Source organism: Streptopelia decaocto, assembly GCF_964273445.1.
Source record: "Streptopelia decaocto genome assembly, chromosome: 1".
NCBI lineage: Eukaryota > Metazoa > Chordata > Aves > Columbiformes > Columbidae > Streptopelia > Streptopelia decaocto.
In genome coordinates this window covers 15,578,064-15,591,976 of record NC_138663.1, presented here as the reverse complement: position 1 = coordinate 15,591,976, position 13,913 = coordinate 15,578,064, and the positions used below count along the sequence as shown (strand labels likewise).

Here is a 13,913-nt window from a genome sequence, read left to right as displayed (position 1 = left end):
GATCCTCAGGGGTCGGACTGGTGCTGTTTAACAGCTTTGTCAGAGACATTGACAGTGGCACTGAGTGCACTTAAAGAGTTTGCTGATGACATCAAGCTGTGTGGTGCAGCTGACATACTCATGATGAGAAGCTCAACATGACCCCACATGACTCATCATGACTCAACCTACTAGCCATGCTTCTTTTGATGCAGCCCAAGACATGGTTGGCTTGCTGGGCTGCAAGCACACATTGAGGAGTCATCAACTAACACCCCACACAAGTCCTTCTCCTCAGGGCTGCTCTCAATCCATTCTCCACCCAGCCTGTATTTGTGCTTGGGATTGCCTCAATGCATGTGCAAGACCTTGCATTTGGCCTTGTTGAACTTCATGAGGTTTGCATGGGCCACCTCTCAAGCCTGTCAAGGTCCCTCTGGATGGCAGCTCTTCCCTCCAGCATGTTGACCGCACCACATGCTTGGTGTCATTGGTAAACTTGCTGAGGGTGCACTCAGCACTGTCCGTGTTGCTGACAAAGACGTTAAACAACACCGGTCCCAATACTGACTCCTGAGGAACGCCACTCGTCACTGGTCTCAGCTTCGACATTGAGCCATTGTCTGCAACTCTTTGAGTGTGACCATCCAGCTGGTTCCTTACCCACCAAGTGGTCCATCCCTCAAATCCACGTCTCTCCAACTTAGAAACAAGAATGTTGTGTGGGACAGTGTCAAATGCTCTGCACAAGTCCAGGTAGATGGCATTGGTTGCTCTTCCCTCATCCACCAAGGCTGTAACTCTGTTGTAGAAGAACCTCATCCCTGCAGCATGGTGTGCCACCAGCACACGTCACAGCGCTCGTGCCAGGCCCGACGTGGGGGAGCCGCACGCCCATCCCAAGGGAAGTGGCCACGAACTGGGACGTCCTGCTGGAGGTGGAGGCAAATGGGGCTCAGTGGCGTTCTAGAGTTGGTGTCCACTGGTCGTGCTGGTCACCCCAGTTGGGCCTGTCCCATCCCGCCGCCCCGGGGCAGGAACACCGGGCAGGTCCCCCGCTGCCCTCGCCTCGGCCTCCCGCGGGCCGCCCGCCGCCCTCCCCACGGCCGCCTCCACCGCGCGGGGGCGGGGCTTGGCCGCCGGACGCGTTTCAAACGGGCCAACCGCCAGGCGCGGAGGGAGGGCGGGCCGGCGCGGAGTCCCCGCCTGGGACTTTAAAGCGCCATTTTGTGCCGGGCGGCAGGATATCGATCGTCGCTCCGCAGTCGGCGCGCCGGCGGTTGGGTGCGGTGAAGTGGCGGACGCCCGCGGGCGGCCGAGCCGCGGCCGGCGCCTCTCGTCGGCGCCCGCACCCGGCGTCCGCACCCGGCGTCTCTATCCCCTCAGACCTGCCGTTCTGTCTCCATGACCCGCAGTAGGAAGCAGGCGGCGCTGGAGAGAGGAGCCGGGGAGATGAACCAAGAGGCGGGGAGCGCGGCGGCGGCGGAAGCCCGGGCGGCGGCGGGGGCAATCGGCGGCGGAGCGGCGGCCGCCGCCTGGGGGCTGGAGGGGGAGGCGGAGAAAGTTGTGTACTCGCGCTCGCGGGTCTCCTTCGCCGGCACCAAGGCGCTGGGCGACGCCCTCAAGCTCTTCATGCCCAAGTCCACGGAGTTCATGAGCTCCGACTCGGAGCTGTGGAACTTCCTCTGCAGCCTCAAGCACGAGTTCTCCCCGGTCATTCTCCGCAGCAAGGACGTCTACGGATACGCCTCCTGCCGCGCCGTCGTCCCGGACCCGCCGTCGCCTTCGGCGGGGTGGCCTCGCCGCCGGGCCGGCAAGCGGCGCTTCCCGGCCGCCGGCGCCAAGCGCCGGGCCGCGGCGGCGGGGGGCAGCGCCAAGCGGCGGAGGCGGCGGCGGCGCCGCAGGAGGGGACGGGGGGGGCAGCGGCAAGCGGCCGCTGCACCGGCGGCCGACGGACCCCCCGGCGAGGGGCTGGCGGCGGAGACGGCGGCGGCGCTGGGGTCGCCGGGGTCGCCGGGGTCGCCGGGCGAGGATGCGGACAGCGGCCGGGGCAGCCCGGCGGAGGGACCCGCCTGGCAGCCGTTCGGGGGCAAGTCGCTGGAGGAGATCTGGGAGGCGGCCACCCCCCGCCTCACCACCTTCCCCACCATCCGGGTGCGGGGCAGCATCTGGAACCGGCGGAGCCTGACGGCGGCGCGGCGCCAGGCGCAGCGGATCCTCGGCGTGGACCTGTCTCCCGTGGTGCGGGTGCGCCGCTTCCCCGTGGCGCCGTCCTGAGCCCGCGGCGGGAGGGGCCGAGGCCGGCGCCTCACCTTGGCCGCGGTGCGGACAAAGAGACCGATATCAGTCACCTGTTTACATTGCTTTTGTCTGGATCGTGTTCTGCTGCTGCACTTTATGGCCCGCTCGTGCGGGGGCCGGGCCCCCCAGCCGCTCGGGGGCCGCCTGCCGGGCCGCCGCGCAGCCTGGGCCCCGGGCTGGGCCCGGCCCGGCCCCGCCGGGGCGCGGGCAGGTGCGAGGGACCAGCTGGCAGGTGTCACCCGTGGGGACCAAGTTCCACTTCCACTTTTTTTTCCTCTCCCATTGGGCTACCTCACTGGTCCAGAAGTCCACCCAAGAAGTTATTTTCCAAAGGAACTTACTTTCATGCTTGTATAATAAAGCACCGTTTGATTCTTGCTATATTTTTTTCTCCCCCTCTTTTCCAATGGGTTATGTATGCTTTGTGGTGTTGCACTAGTATGTGCTCAGGGTATTTTGAATCCCAAGCATTCCCAAGTTTCAGTTCACTCTGATCAAGGATGCATAAAGAATGGAGGTTCAGGACTTGTGGCTGTTCTTGATGGTGCAAAAACTTTTCAATTTCATGGGCTTAGTGATATATAAAGATGTATCGCGCAGTATAATTGTTACGCTTTTGTATCTAAAGTCATTTTTAAAGTTTTCTAGTTGAATAAGTATTTGTTTCTATTGAGCACCTAAAGATAGAATCGTCCTGATATTTTATAAGCCTGTTTACTTTAGGGAAGCTCATTTGGTCAACAGAATTGAACTTAATAAAAGTCAAAGAACAAGTGATGTTTCAGTTCAATGAAACCGCACAGGGATGGGTTTCTCAGTGAAGTACCCCATCTAGGTGCTTATGGAAATAAACTTAGAGTTTATGGGGAATGTAGCTGTCATCAAAGCAACATACAGGTGTCCGAAGATGAAGTGTGGTACAATGTTGTTGCTGACAGACAGAAGTCAGTAGCTTGCGTGATCCAAATATCACACTCAAGTGCTTCTCTCTGCAAGAAGAGCAAGACTTGATACCTGATCACTAGATAACAAAATAGTGCTGGTTGTCATCCCAGGGTTGTGAGATGATTAATGATTGAAAAGCATATTTAATGTAATTATTTGCATGTAATTATTTTTATAAATGTCTCCTGGGTTTCATGGTAGGCTCTGATGCAAAATTCATGAGGTAGCTTGATTATTTTGACTGAAAAATGCCATGTTGTCATTCCATGTGATAGGCGGTCTCTCTTTAAACTGATATATTAAGGGCTTTCTTTAAGTCTTATTCCTTGCAGTTGGCACGTGAGGAGCAAAGGGGTGTGTGTGTGTGAGAGAGAATGTGATTTTTTTTTTTAAATATTATTTTAATAATTTTATTATTTTTTAAGTGTTTGGGAGAGGAATAAATGCTTGGTAATAGACAGTTTCTGTCCCTAGTGTCCCAGCAAATAAGACTATCCAATTCCTGTGGTGGAATGAATAACTTCACAGCTTGTTTATAGAATTTCTGCTCTGATGGCTGTCGACTCCTTGTTGTCTGCTGTTGACAGAGGCATTAAGATGGCTTTATGTGCAGAGGCTGCTTGTAAAAACTTGATAGTGCTAACCTAAAGCAGCCAGCTTCTAAAACCTGTTTGTATTTTGTAGTTCTCACTTAGTGAAGCTGCAGAGTTCTTACTCTTCCAAACTAATGCTTAATCTATTCTATATCCATCGGGCTTTTGAAATTGTTCATATAACGTTAGCCTGCCTGCTGATTGCTGCAGTTGTGCCACGTCACATTTCAGAAGTGAATTAGGAAATGAAAGTTCAAGGGTACATTTTGTTTTGCCGTTTCTCTGGCTGTCATAGCTGCTTAAATGTAAAGACAAAATTGTGTTGATTTAAAACTCAGTAAGACAAACTGCAGTGTGACCAAATGCCAAGGCTCCGGGTTTTTCAGTTTTGACATTCCACTGGAGAAACGCAAGTTAAGAGGATCGTTCTTGAAGTGTCTAGTTGACTTCAGTGCTCCTATGGTTAGGTTGAGGTTTTTGTTCGTTTATTTGTTTGTTTTGTTTAGTATTCTTTTGAAAGATCTGTGTAGAAAGATGATAAAATGTAAGCGGTTGTCTTGTACAGATTCTTCACTTAAGTCATGAACAGGCTAGATCAAATGTCAAAAGAGCAGAGTTAAGGCTGCCATAGGTATGATATGTGAGACACTGTGTTAAATTTGTGCTGCCTTGTTTTGAGGCTTATTGTGAAAAATGCTGTGTGGGTACAAAGTATAGTGAAGTAACTTTAACTCTGTTGCATGACTTGTTGTGTGGCCTATGTGTGTAAGGCTTCCTTATTTTTGTTCTTGTTTGTACATCAACGTCTTGGTTTTGATGTGACAGCTCATGGGGGGTATAGTACGCTTTGCTGATACCCTGTTAGCAAGTGGGATTGAAGTTTCCTTGTAGTCTAATCACCTCTGGCAGATGCATTTATAGATTCTTAACTGAGCTATTTCAGTTTGTGAAGTCAGTTAAGGGGGGGGAATATTTAGTCAGGTTTTCTGGCAAACTGGTGTGCTGAAATAGCTCAGAAGAGGATCTGAGTACAGGCTGGGGTGTGAAAGCTAACAGCTTACAGGGAAGCTAGGACAGCTAATTTCATGATAGTGTTCATGGCGGTTTGTGGCAATCCAGGACAGGATTATCTGTGCTCCAGCTTTCCCTGCCACTTTTCCCTCTCAAAGCTGCAACTCCTACCTGCTTCCCTTGTGCTCATCTGAGGAAGCTAAGCAATCATAAAACTATTAAATTTTAGGTTTGGGCAGGTTGTTGGCTTTTGTTTGACCTTCTAGCTGTAGACCAGAGCTGTGGAAGTTTGTAAAAGGGTGTGCAAAGCTGCTGCAATGTTGAGTTAGATAATTTTAAGCATGGAAGCCTTATGTTTTATTTTATGTAAAGGTCTAATAATGTTATTGTACTCCATTTGTATACATGCTGTTGGAGAAAGTGTAACGGATTAGATGGACTTCTGGTCTGAGTCTGTGTGGCTGTCCCTATGCATGCAGTGGTGTGCGAGGTGTGATTTGCCTGATTTAAGTTGGTGGTTTCAGCATCCTGTTGTATGGGGCTGCTTCTGAGACTGACAAAATGCGGGCCTAGAGTAAATCCAGTGTACAATGCCCAGTCTAGTTCAGTCAGCATGGATGGTTTTGTGTTAAACAGGAATCTTGTGGTAGCCTCTGTTTCCAGATTTCTCTCTCAGTACCTCATTCCCTCCCATAAGAGCTCACATCATACAATGACTTCATGTCCTGCATGTTGTGCAATTTCCTTTATCAAATCTGAATTTTTGTCCAGCCACTCAAAGGTTATTGAACTTCAAAATGCCACAAGGCCAAAGAGAGTTGCATGATGGCCCTGGCTGTCAAGGAGAGAGTTGTGATGACCATTGTGTCCAACCTTGCTTAGTGCAGGGTTTACATTCAAGAGGCAGTGCCTTCCTCCACGTCATTGTACAATCCATTGTTCAGGACTGAAGCTCATGAAAGAAGAAACCAGTGCCTTGCAACATTTTTTTCTATAATGTTGCATAGAAGTCTTCACATCAAAAGGATCAAAGTGTACAACTGGTCCTTGAAACCATCCGTTGCTAGCCTGTGAACAACAAACTCTGTGTATGCCCAAACCTCACGCAGAGCATCGTTGTATATATTTGCTGAAGGCAAGACTTGCGGTACTTGGATTTTGATCTGAATGGGTAGGGGATGCTGTGTGTGTCTGTATTTCCTTACCTATCAGAAGCAAGGCACAGACTGAATCCAGTTTGTAGATTGCAACTTTGATCCCCAGTAATTTTTCACATGCTGCGTCTTCAGCAAGACAGAGTCCTTGGCTCTTCATGCTATTTTAAAGCAGCTGTCTTATGTTGATTTATGATGGATCAATGCTGCAGTTTGGGTCCGCGGTTTGTATGCACATGAAACCAGTAGTACTGAAGGGATCTCTCTTTCCTTTTGGCCCAACTGAACCAAAACTTTTCTGTTTTGTATTTATGAATTGAAAACACTGATTTTGGGGTTGAACAGAACGTTCTGTTTGACTTGAAATGCTCTGGTTTTGCCTGTGTCTACAAATACAGGAAATGTAAAAGCAAAGGACTGGATTCACAAGAGTGAATTGCCTCACAGAAATGAGGTAATTTATATCAAGTAAGATAGCAGGTCAGAAATCCTGGAATTCCAGAGCCCCAAATTCCAGTGCCCCTACTGTCTCACTTGGAGGAGGAACTTTGAAGTTCTGTGTCCTGAGGACTAGGCTGTAACAGCTCAAACTATTTCACTCTGCATAATAAATATTCACTAAGCTAGGGAAAATTCCTGGATATCAGGGCTTTTAGGGACACTTCAGTTATTCATCTTGTATTTATATTAGGTAAGCATAACTGCCTTAACTGAGGAAAGACTGAGGCAGACTCATTCCAGAGTATTTTGTGGTTGGGGATCTGCTCAGGCAGCGACTCCAAATGTGTGCTGCTTGTCATGGTTTATTCCCAAACTATCACGAGGCATCCAATATGTATGGTAGTAGGACATATGTAGGAGAATTTTGGAACTCTTCTTATCCCTAATTGAGGCAAAGCCACTTTTCCATGCTGTAAAAACAAAGCATATTTCCTCAAGTTAGTATCTAAATATCTTCATGGAATTACTAAAAAATTCTTATAATTCTTCTGTTGTTGCTGCCATTTTTCTATGTAAAAAGACCTGAAAATATTTTCCAAGGTTGATACCAAGAACAAAGAGTCTCATTTATCCATTTATTTACTGTGAAACTCCTTGGAAAATTGCTGGCTAAGTAGGGCTTGACATTACAGGAGATGGAAGAAGTGAGCTTTCATTCATGCAGCTCATTTTTACTCAAACAGGTGTGCAAAATACCCAGCCAAACAGAAGAGCCTGTGGTTCCCCGTGCTCTCCACTGAACTTTAAGAAAGCTTCCACTGCAATTCTCCTTCAGACTCCTTATTTCAGATTATAGAAGACAAAATTTGATAGTATTAAAGCACTGCCAACAGGAAAGCCCCATCCCTTGAATTCCTCTGATCATTCTGGGTTTTTTCCTATTACTACTTCAGGAACGCAGACCATCTGTACGTGCCCTCTTTTCCTAGGTTAGTTTTCACGAGAGAGACAGAGTCTGAATGATCTGGAGTAGATGGGAGGTGAAATTCTTGCTCTGAAGGACAGTTTTTCATTTTTTTTGCATGTGTCTTGTGTGTAGTTGGCTGCTGCTTTCCACCTCCTCAGAGTTTGCTCTGCCTTTACTCTGCCTTCAGCCATCTCTAATTGCCTGATACTTTGTTGGTGCAACTGAACAGCCTGTGTATCACCTTGTGTTGTCCATGCCGAATGAATTTGCTGTAGGATGATCTGTGAAGATCGAGAGGACATGTTCACAAGTACATGTAATAAGTGTTATTCTAACCTCACATTTGGGCTGCAGTGGACCTTACTCAAAATACCAGATGCTGTTTCCAAACAGCCGGTATTTCCTGGATGTCAGGTAAGAAACCAAACTGAAAGAACCTCGTGTGATGGTTCCTTGTGACTGAGTCCGCATGATCCAAGAGTCTGTATCCAAGGTGCCTTTTCAAAAAGGTTTTAAAATGGAAGGAAAGTTCCTTTCCACCTCCCCATGAATCCATACACTTCAATTCTAAAATTGAAATGCTGTGTTGTTATAGCATGTTTTTTTTGTGTGTGTCTCTAGTTGAAGCGTTGCAATAGCAATCGCCCACTTTGTACATCTCAGGATTGTTAAAATTGTTTATAACTGATGTTGTCCCATGGCTCTGTAAGACAACTGGTGAATAAGGAGCATGTACTTCTGAATCACCTGTGCAATGTCAGGTTGTGTAGGCAGCTGATGCAACACAACAACTCTAAGGATATGTGTGTGCTACTGGGAGTTAGTGGCAAAATCTGGGAGCAGTGATGCAGGTTTTCTTGAGACAGAGTAGGCAAGAGCATGGGCTGAGCTGCTCTTGTCCTTCACTCTACCCAAGCTCCAATGTAAAAGTTCAAAATATCAATAATTTCCTAATTATACAAAGTGTAATTAGGTATAGAAAAGACTCAATCTTATAGATGATATATGCAATTATTTATGAAAGCTTGTAATTATTATTTGTGTATATATATATATATATATACACATGCACTCGCATCGTAAAGCAGCTCTCTTGCAGAGACTTTTGTTCTAGCTATTATTTGTTTCATGCCATTGTATCTAATGTATATGCTAAAAATGCCCCACATTTCCATGCTATACAGATCAGCAGAACTTCTTCCAAGGCCACAACAATCCTTCCTATAATCTACCTCGCATACTTCCTAATGGTTAGCCCATCCAGAAACCCTTTTCCATTCCAGTAAGACTTCTGTGGACTTCTGCCTCATGTTGAATCCACTAATGGAAAAGGCTGTAGTGTAATCTCTATTTAGCACCTGCACTCTTGCGGGATTGTGAGGGGAATTCAGCTCCTCCAGAAGAATGGATATGTGATTTTTCTTTTACTCTTGCAGTGCTAGTCTAACAGAGGAAGCAACCAGAGAGAGGAAAATCTTAAACCCATTCTTTTGTCTTAAATGGAAGACTGAAGTGCTGTTCCTGCGGCTGTTTGGCTGTTGAGTGGCCTTCAGCTGGAAGGGTCAAACAGCTCTGGCACAAAACGCCTTCCCCTTAAGTACTGTTTCCAGGAAGAAACTCAGAGCACCTCTTCCTGTGAAGGCACGGAAATAGTGCCGTGCTGATTCCGAGTGGGCTTTGATGTGGCTGTAAATGTCAGGTATGCTTTTTTTTTTTCATATAAATTCTCAGTACTTTGTACCTTAGCTTATATGAAAGAGTAGACAGCTTTTCTTTTCATCCCTAGACCTTTTAAGGAACTCAACATTTAAATCTTTTAAGTACTGCCCACACTATTTTTCTTCCCAAAGATTCATCCATTGCTCAAGAAGTTGTGCATGTAGAATACCTTAGGTTGGAAGGGACTTAGAGAGGTTACCTGCTCAACAGCATCCTCCACAAGCAAGCACAGATGAAAGGTGTATTGAAAAATTGCCCTTTAAAGACATCCTAAGTTCTCTTCTTAAAAAGATAGAGAAGAAATAGGGAGAGAAGTAATCAGAAACAAGAGTGGAAGGAAAAGATCTTAGGTTGAAATTCACAATGGAAAAATAAGGTGTTAATTTTTGATGTTGTAAAATCTCTACTTTGTGACCATAGTGTCACTTGGAGCTTTGTATACTCTCATTGTAGATGGTTAAATTAATGCTGCTGAACAGAATCATCCCAATACTTATTTCTGGACAAGTGGGAAGAGGTAGAGAGTGGAGGAAATTTTTGTCAATTTTTACTTTTTGAAATTGTTCCATCTACTTCTCTGGTTTCGCATTCCAGCCTTTCGCTGCAGCTCTGTGTAATTTGACAAAATTCCCAAGTGTAGTGAGTTGTGCTACAGAGAATATGCCCTAGCTGCTCTTAAAACACATTAAGTATTTGAATACTGATTAGATCCATCAAATGTGCTCATTTATTAGCAATAAATAACGATCCTTTGTGTAGCAACTGTGCATAAATTACTTCCATCTGCACATAAATTTTCCAGTATCTAATGGAAGCTGTTTCATCCATCTTTCCACCAGACCAGGTGTCTTTAATAATCCTCTGATATTTGTATTCTTCTGAATTGGCTTAACATTTTTGTCATTGCCTATTTCGTCAAGTCCAGTTTCCTCTTCCATATTTCCAAAGTGTGTAAAAATCTCCTTTCTATTACCAAAAACCACCACCAACAAAAATAATCGCAGTGATCATGTCCTACTTGGAATGATTTGAATGAAACAAATCTCAAGGATTTTGGAGGGCTGCCTGAAATGATCTTAAAAGATAAAAGTTTGAATTCATTAAAAATATCCTATTTAAAAGAACAGGAAAGCCTAAAGCAGCCAGTTGTTTTTGCATGATTTATTTTGTTGGTGTTTTTATCAAAACATCTTTTGTTTTTGGAAAAAGTCTTGCATTAAACTAAATGTTTGGAAAGTTCAATTTTTGGCAAAAGTAGAAGAGATAGTGGAGGCGGAAGCTGCTTAGACTTCTTTTTTTCATTATAACTGAATGTTTATAAATGCAGAACAACGTATCAGTGAGCACTGGGAACTCATTTGTTTTCCAGTGATTTTCTCCATGGCTTTCTTGACAGTGGTGCCTGGTCCAGGGTTTTGTAGGTACCTACGTGAAGGAATCATTAAGGAGATGCGCTGGTCGGTGGGACAGTGGCTGGACAGGAGCGTCCTTGTGTGAGGCACAACTCGCCCTCGCGTGGTGGGTTATTGGGATCACCGTGTCCTCCCTGCTGATGCTTGGCATCCCCCTCTCTCCAGGCCCTCCTTCCCTGAAGGAGGGTGCTCTGATACCCGAGTCTAAACGGCTGTTGCCCTCCTACATTGCACACCACACAGAATTTTCTCTTGGGCGCAGAGTGTAAAACACCACTGTTTCAGAATTACAGCTCTCCATCTTTCCTCGCTGGAATGGTGCATGATATCAGGAGTGCTAGACAAGGAAATAATATTTCATGTCAGCAGTGTTGCTAATTAATATGTAAATCATTTTGCTCACTTTTCCCCATCACAGGATTGGCTTAAGAAAAAAAAAAAACAAAATATTTAAAAATTATATATACCTGCAACTTCTGTATGTCTCTAAATTTCATGCTTTTCCTCCAAGAAGAACAGAATCTCATTTTAATGTTGAATGATAAATAAGTTTTCTCAGTCTAGGAATGAGGACAGTAAGAAAAACATCAAACACCATGATCCTGGCAATAAAATCCTGAAGAGCTGGCAGTCGTGGGTCAGAGAAGACAAGGCTTGGGAGGGAGCCAGAGCCTGAACGGGAGCAGCAGGCTGGAGACAGCTGTCTGGAATCTGTCTGGGCAGCAGGCACCCCAGGAGAGGAGAGAGTCGTGCAGAGAAGCAGCTTTTTGCTGCCATGGGAGCCATAACATCAGAGCTTGTTTCCACTTAAAGGAGTTTCCTGTTAGAACTGCAACTGGCAAACCCTGCCCATGAAGATGAAAGTTAGACAGCTTCCCAGAATGGAGTTACAGGAGCAGAAAGGAGTTGCTGCATGTATAAAAGCATCTATATTAGTAGTTTTGTTGGCATGGTTATGGGGTTTGAGAATGGATGTTTGTTGTTGTTATTTTATTTTATTTAAATTGGTGGAGCACAAGGCTATAGGAAAGGAAGAGGACACAGTTAGCAACGTAGGGAGCCACAAGCTGCATATCTTTAGGGACAATTTTGAACAATTCTAATGAGGTTAAATGAGGATTCCCCAGGTGTTAGGACCTTTGGGAAGGTACAGATGACTTTTGATAGCAAAGCAATCTTCTGCTATTCCCATGGAGGTTGGGAATGCTTATGGAAATTCACTGTAAAGCCTGTAGGTTTGCAAAGCCTGGAGCACATCCAATTCCTGGCTCTAGTCTTCTTGTGCACAGAAGTCCCATCAAACACACTAACTATGACTTTAGGGCTAGCTGGAACATGGGTTTGTGGACATGTTAAAGAGGTTCAACCACATTATCTGTCCCCTTTCTTTTCATCTTGTTAGCTGCAGTTTAGACATGAATCGTCTGGGCTGTGCTTAGGAAGACCCAAGTTCCAGGATGTCTTCTGGTGGACCACTTCAATTAGTTCCACTCTGTCACTCTGTCTAGAGTACATGAAGGAAAGCTTGGATCCATGTGGTAGCATAATGCAAGTGTTTAAGCTTTCATCACTCCAGGCAGGCCTGGAGTTCAGCATTCACAAAAACAGTGTGGGTGGTAGATGGTGCTGGGCTTGAGCACAAACTCAGACCCAAAGAGCATAGCCAGAGGAAGGGCTGGTTGATTTTGGAGATCGTGACAACATTTGAGGGTGTGATATGTGTGTTGCGGTCTCTTGCTCGCTGGTGCCTGCTGTATCTGCCAGTGCAAACTGCGGGGTCAGATCCAAAGGCAATGAGTGCTGCTGAAGTAGTGACCTACTTAGGTGGAAAGCAGCATGTGAATGTGGTTGATAATACTATAGCTGGGTGTGAGTATTGCGAGTGAAGAGCTGCTATTCCTCCACCCATTTGATGATCTGCCCATGCTCTAAGTACCCACTTACTCATTTTTACTATCTTCCCTGGTACTCATCAGAAGGATCCACACCATCCAACTCAGGCACAGATATGTAAATGGGTAGTATCTCCTCCTGTAGGTCTTGGAAAGCGTCAGCCTCCCTTCTTTCACTTTGTAGAGAAAATAGGCATTTGCTTTCAGATGTTCACTAACACTGAGGCATGAATTAAATGCCTAAGGCTGTGTCTGCGTAAATGTTTTGGTTCAAAGCTATAGTACTGTTTTGAAGTTAGCTCCCTGATTACCCCCATTTACCATGGGCTGATTAGGTATGCAAAACAGTTTTGGTGTCTGTAAGCAAGCTTCCTTTATGAGGAGGATTCATCAGAAGCTCAACTCCAACTGCAACACCAAATGTGCTTCAATCCCTGACAAAGATACTAGGATCTGACCCAATGAGCAGGCTGCACAGCCACAAAGTCCTCCAGCGTGTACTGAACATGTGCAAGCTACTAGATATCTTCTGAAACCACCAAATGCTCCTGCAACATCCTGAATGTGTCTCCTGCGGTAGAAAGGACCTGCTGCATTTTCAGATTTCCTTGCACCTGCCAGCCCTCAGTTCCTGACGACTCTTTTGTTCCTTCTAAGTCACCTACCTCATCTTTCTTGGAAACTGTGATGTTTTTTACCCTGACTTCTGTTGCCTTTCCTAGTCTTTGCTGTTCTTCTCTATTATTTTCCCCTTCCTGCTGTTGTCTTCTGCAATGGTGACATCCATGCCATTAACATCCCAGAAATCCAGTGCGTGTGCAACTGCTGGACCCGTGACCCATCAACTGTGCTTTGTGAGGGCTGGAAGTGTATCCAGCAGCAACATTACTCAGCAGCAGTACCAGGAGGTCGCTAACTGATGAATGGTGCTTCACAGAATTGGGAGGCTGATGGTCTTGCTCTTGAAGATCCAGACAAATGCCTGGGGCTGGCATGGCCAATGTGTCTCCAATGCAGAGAGCTCAAATCACTCTCTGGGTGGGAGGAGACAGCCCAGCCTGCTCAGCACCAGAAGAGTTCAGAGGGGCACATTTCTGGCACTGGTTTGGGGCCCCTGGACTCCACGAAAGAGTGATACGAGGCCACATTAAGGACATGTCTTTGGTCCTCTCCCCGCTCTGGCTGGAATCAGCGGAGCAGCGCTAATGGACCAGTTCCTGGCTCAGGTGTACACTGGGTGAGCAGCTCCAGTGTTGTACAGCTGTGTCTAACCCCTGGAATCACCCCTTTCCAGTTTCTGCAGGGTCACCCCATCACTTGTAAAATATTAATGGCTGTTTCCTCTAGGGCTGTGTGTCAGAACTCATCTTCTGGATGTGTGAACACACCGGGATCTCAGTACAAGTTTAGATCAGGCAAAGTAAATCCCACAGCTTCAACTAAAAGGAATCTCGAATTGTACAGGGGTGTATTAACAGACCCTGTGTGGCTACGGGGCC

At 46.2% G+C, this 13,913-nt stretch overlaps 1 protein-coding gene across 1 annotated transcript; it reads left to right on the top strand.

Annotated features, from left to right (window-relative positions):
• Nucleotides 1-1,193: 1,193 nt before the first annotated feature.
• On the top strand, nucleotides 1,194-3,053 carry CCDC71L (coiled-coil domain containing 71 like). Its single transcript, XM_082060808.1, has one exon. The coding sequence runs from the start codon at nucleotides 1,384-1,386 to the stop codon at nucleotides 2,254-2,256; it is 873 nt and encodes a 290-aa protein (XP_081916934.1). The 5' UTR covers nucleotides 1,194-1,383; the 3' UTR covers nucleotides 2,257-3,053.
• The last annotated feature ends 10,860 nt before the right edge of the window (nucleotides 3,054-13,913 follow it).

What these genes read in the sequence shown, in the direction of transcription:
- CCDC71L (XM_082060808.1), top strand. Translation starts at nt 1,384, where the DNA reads ATGACCCGCAGTAGGAAGCAGGCGGCGCTGGAGAGAGGAGCCGGGGAG.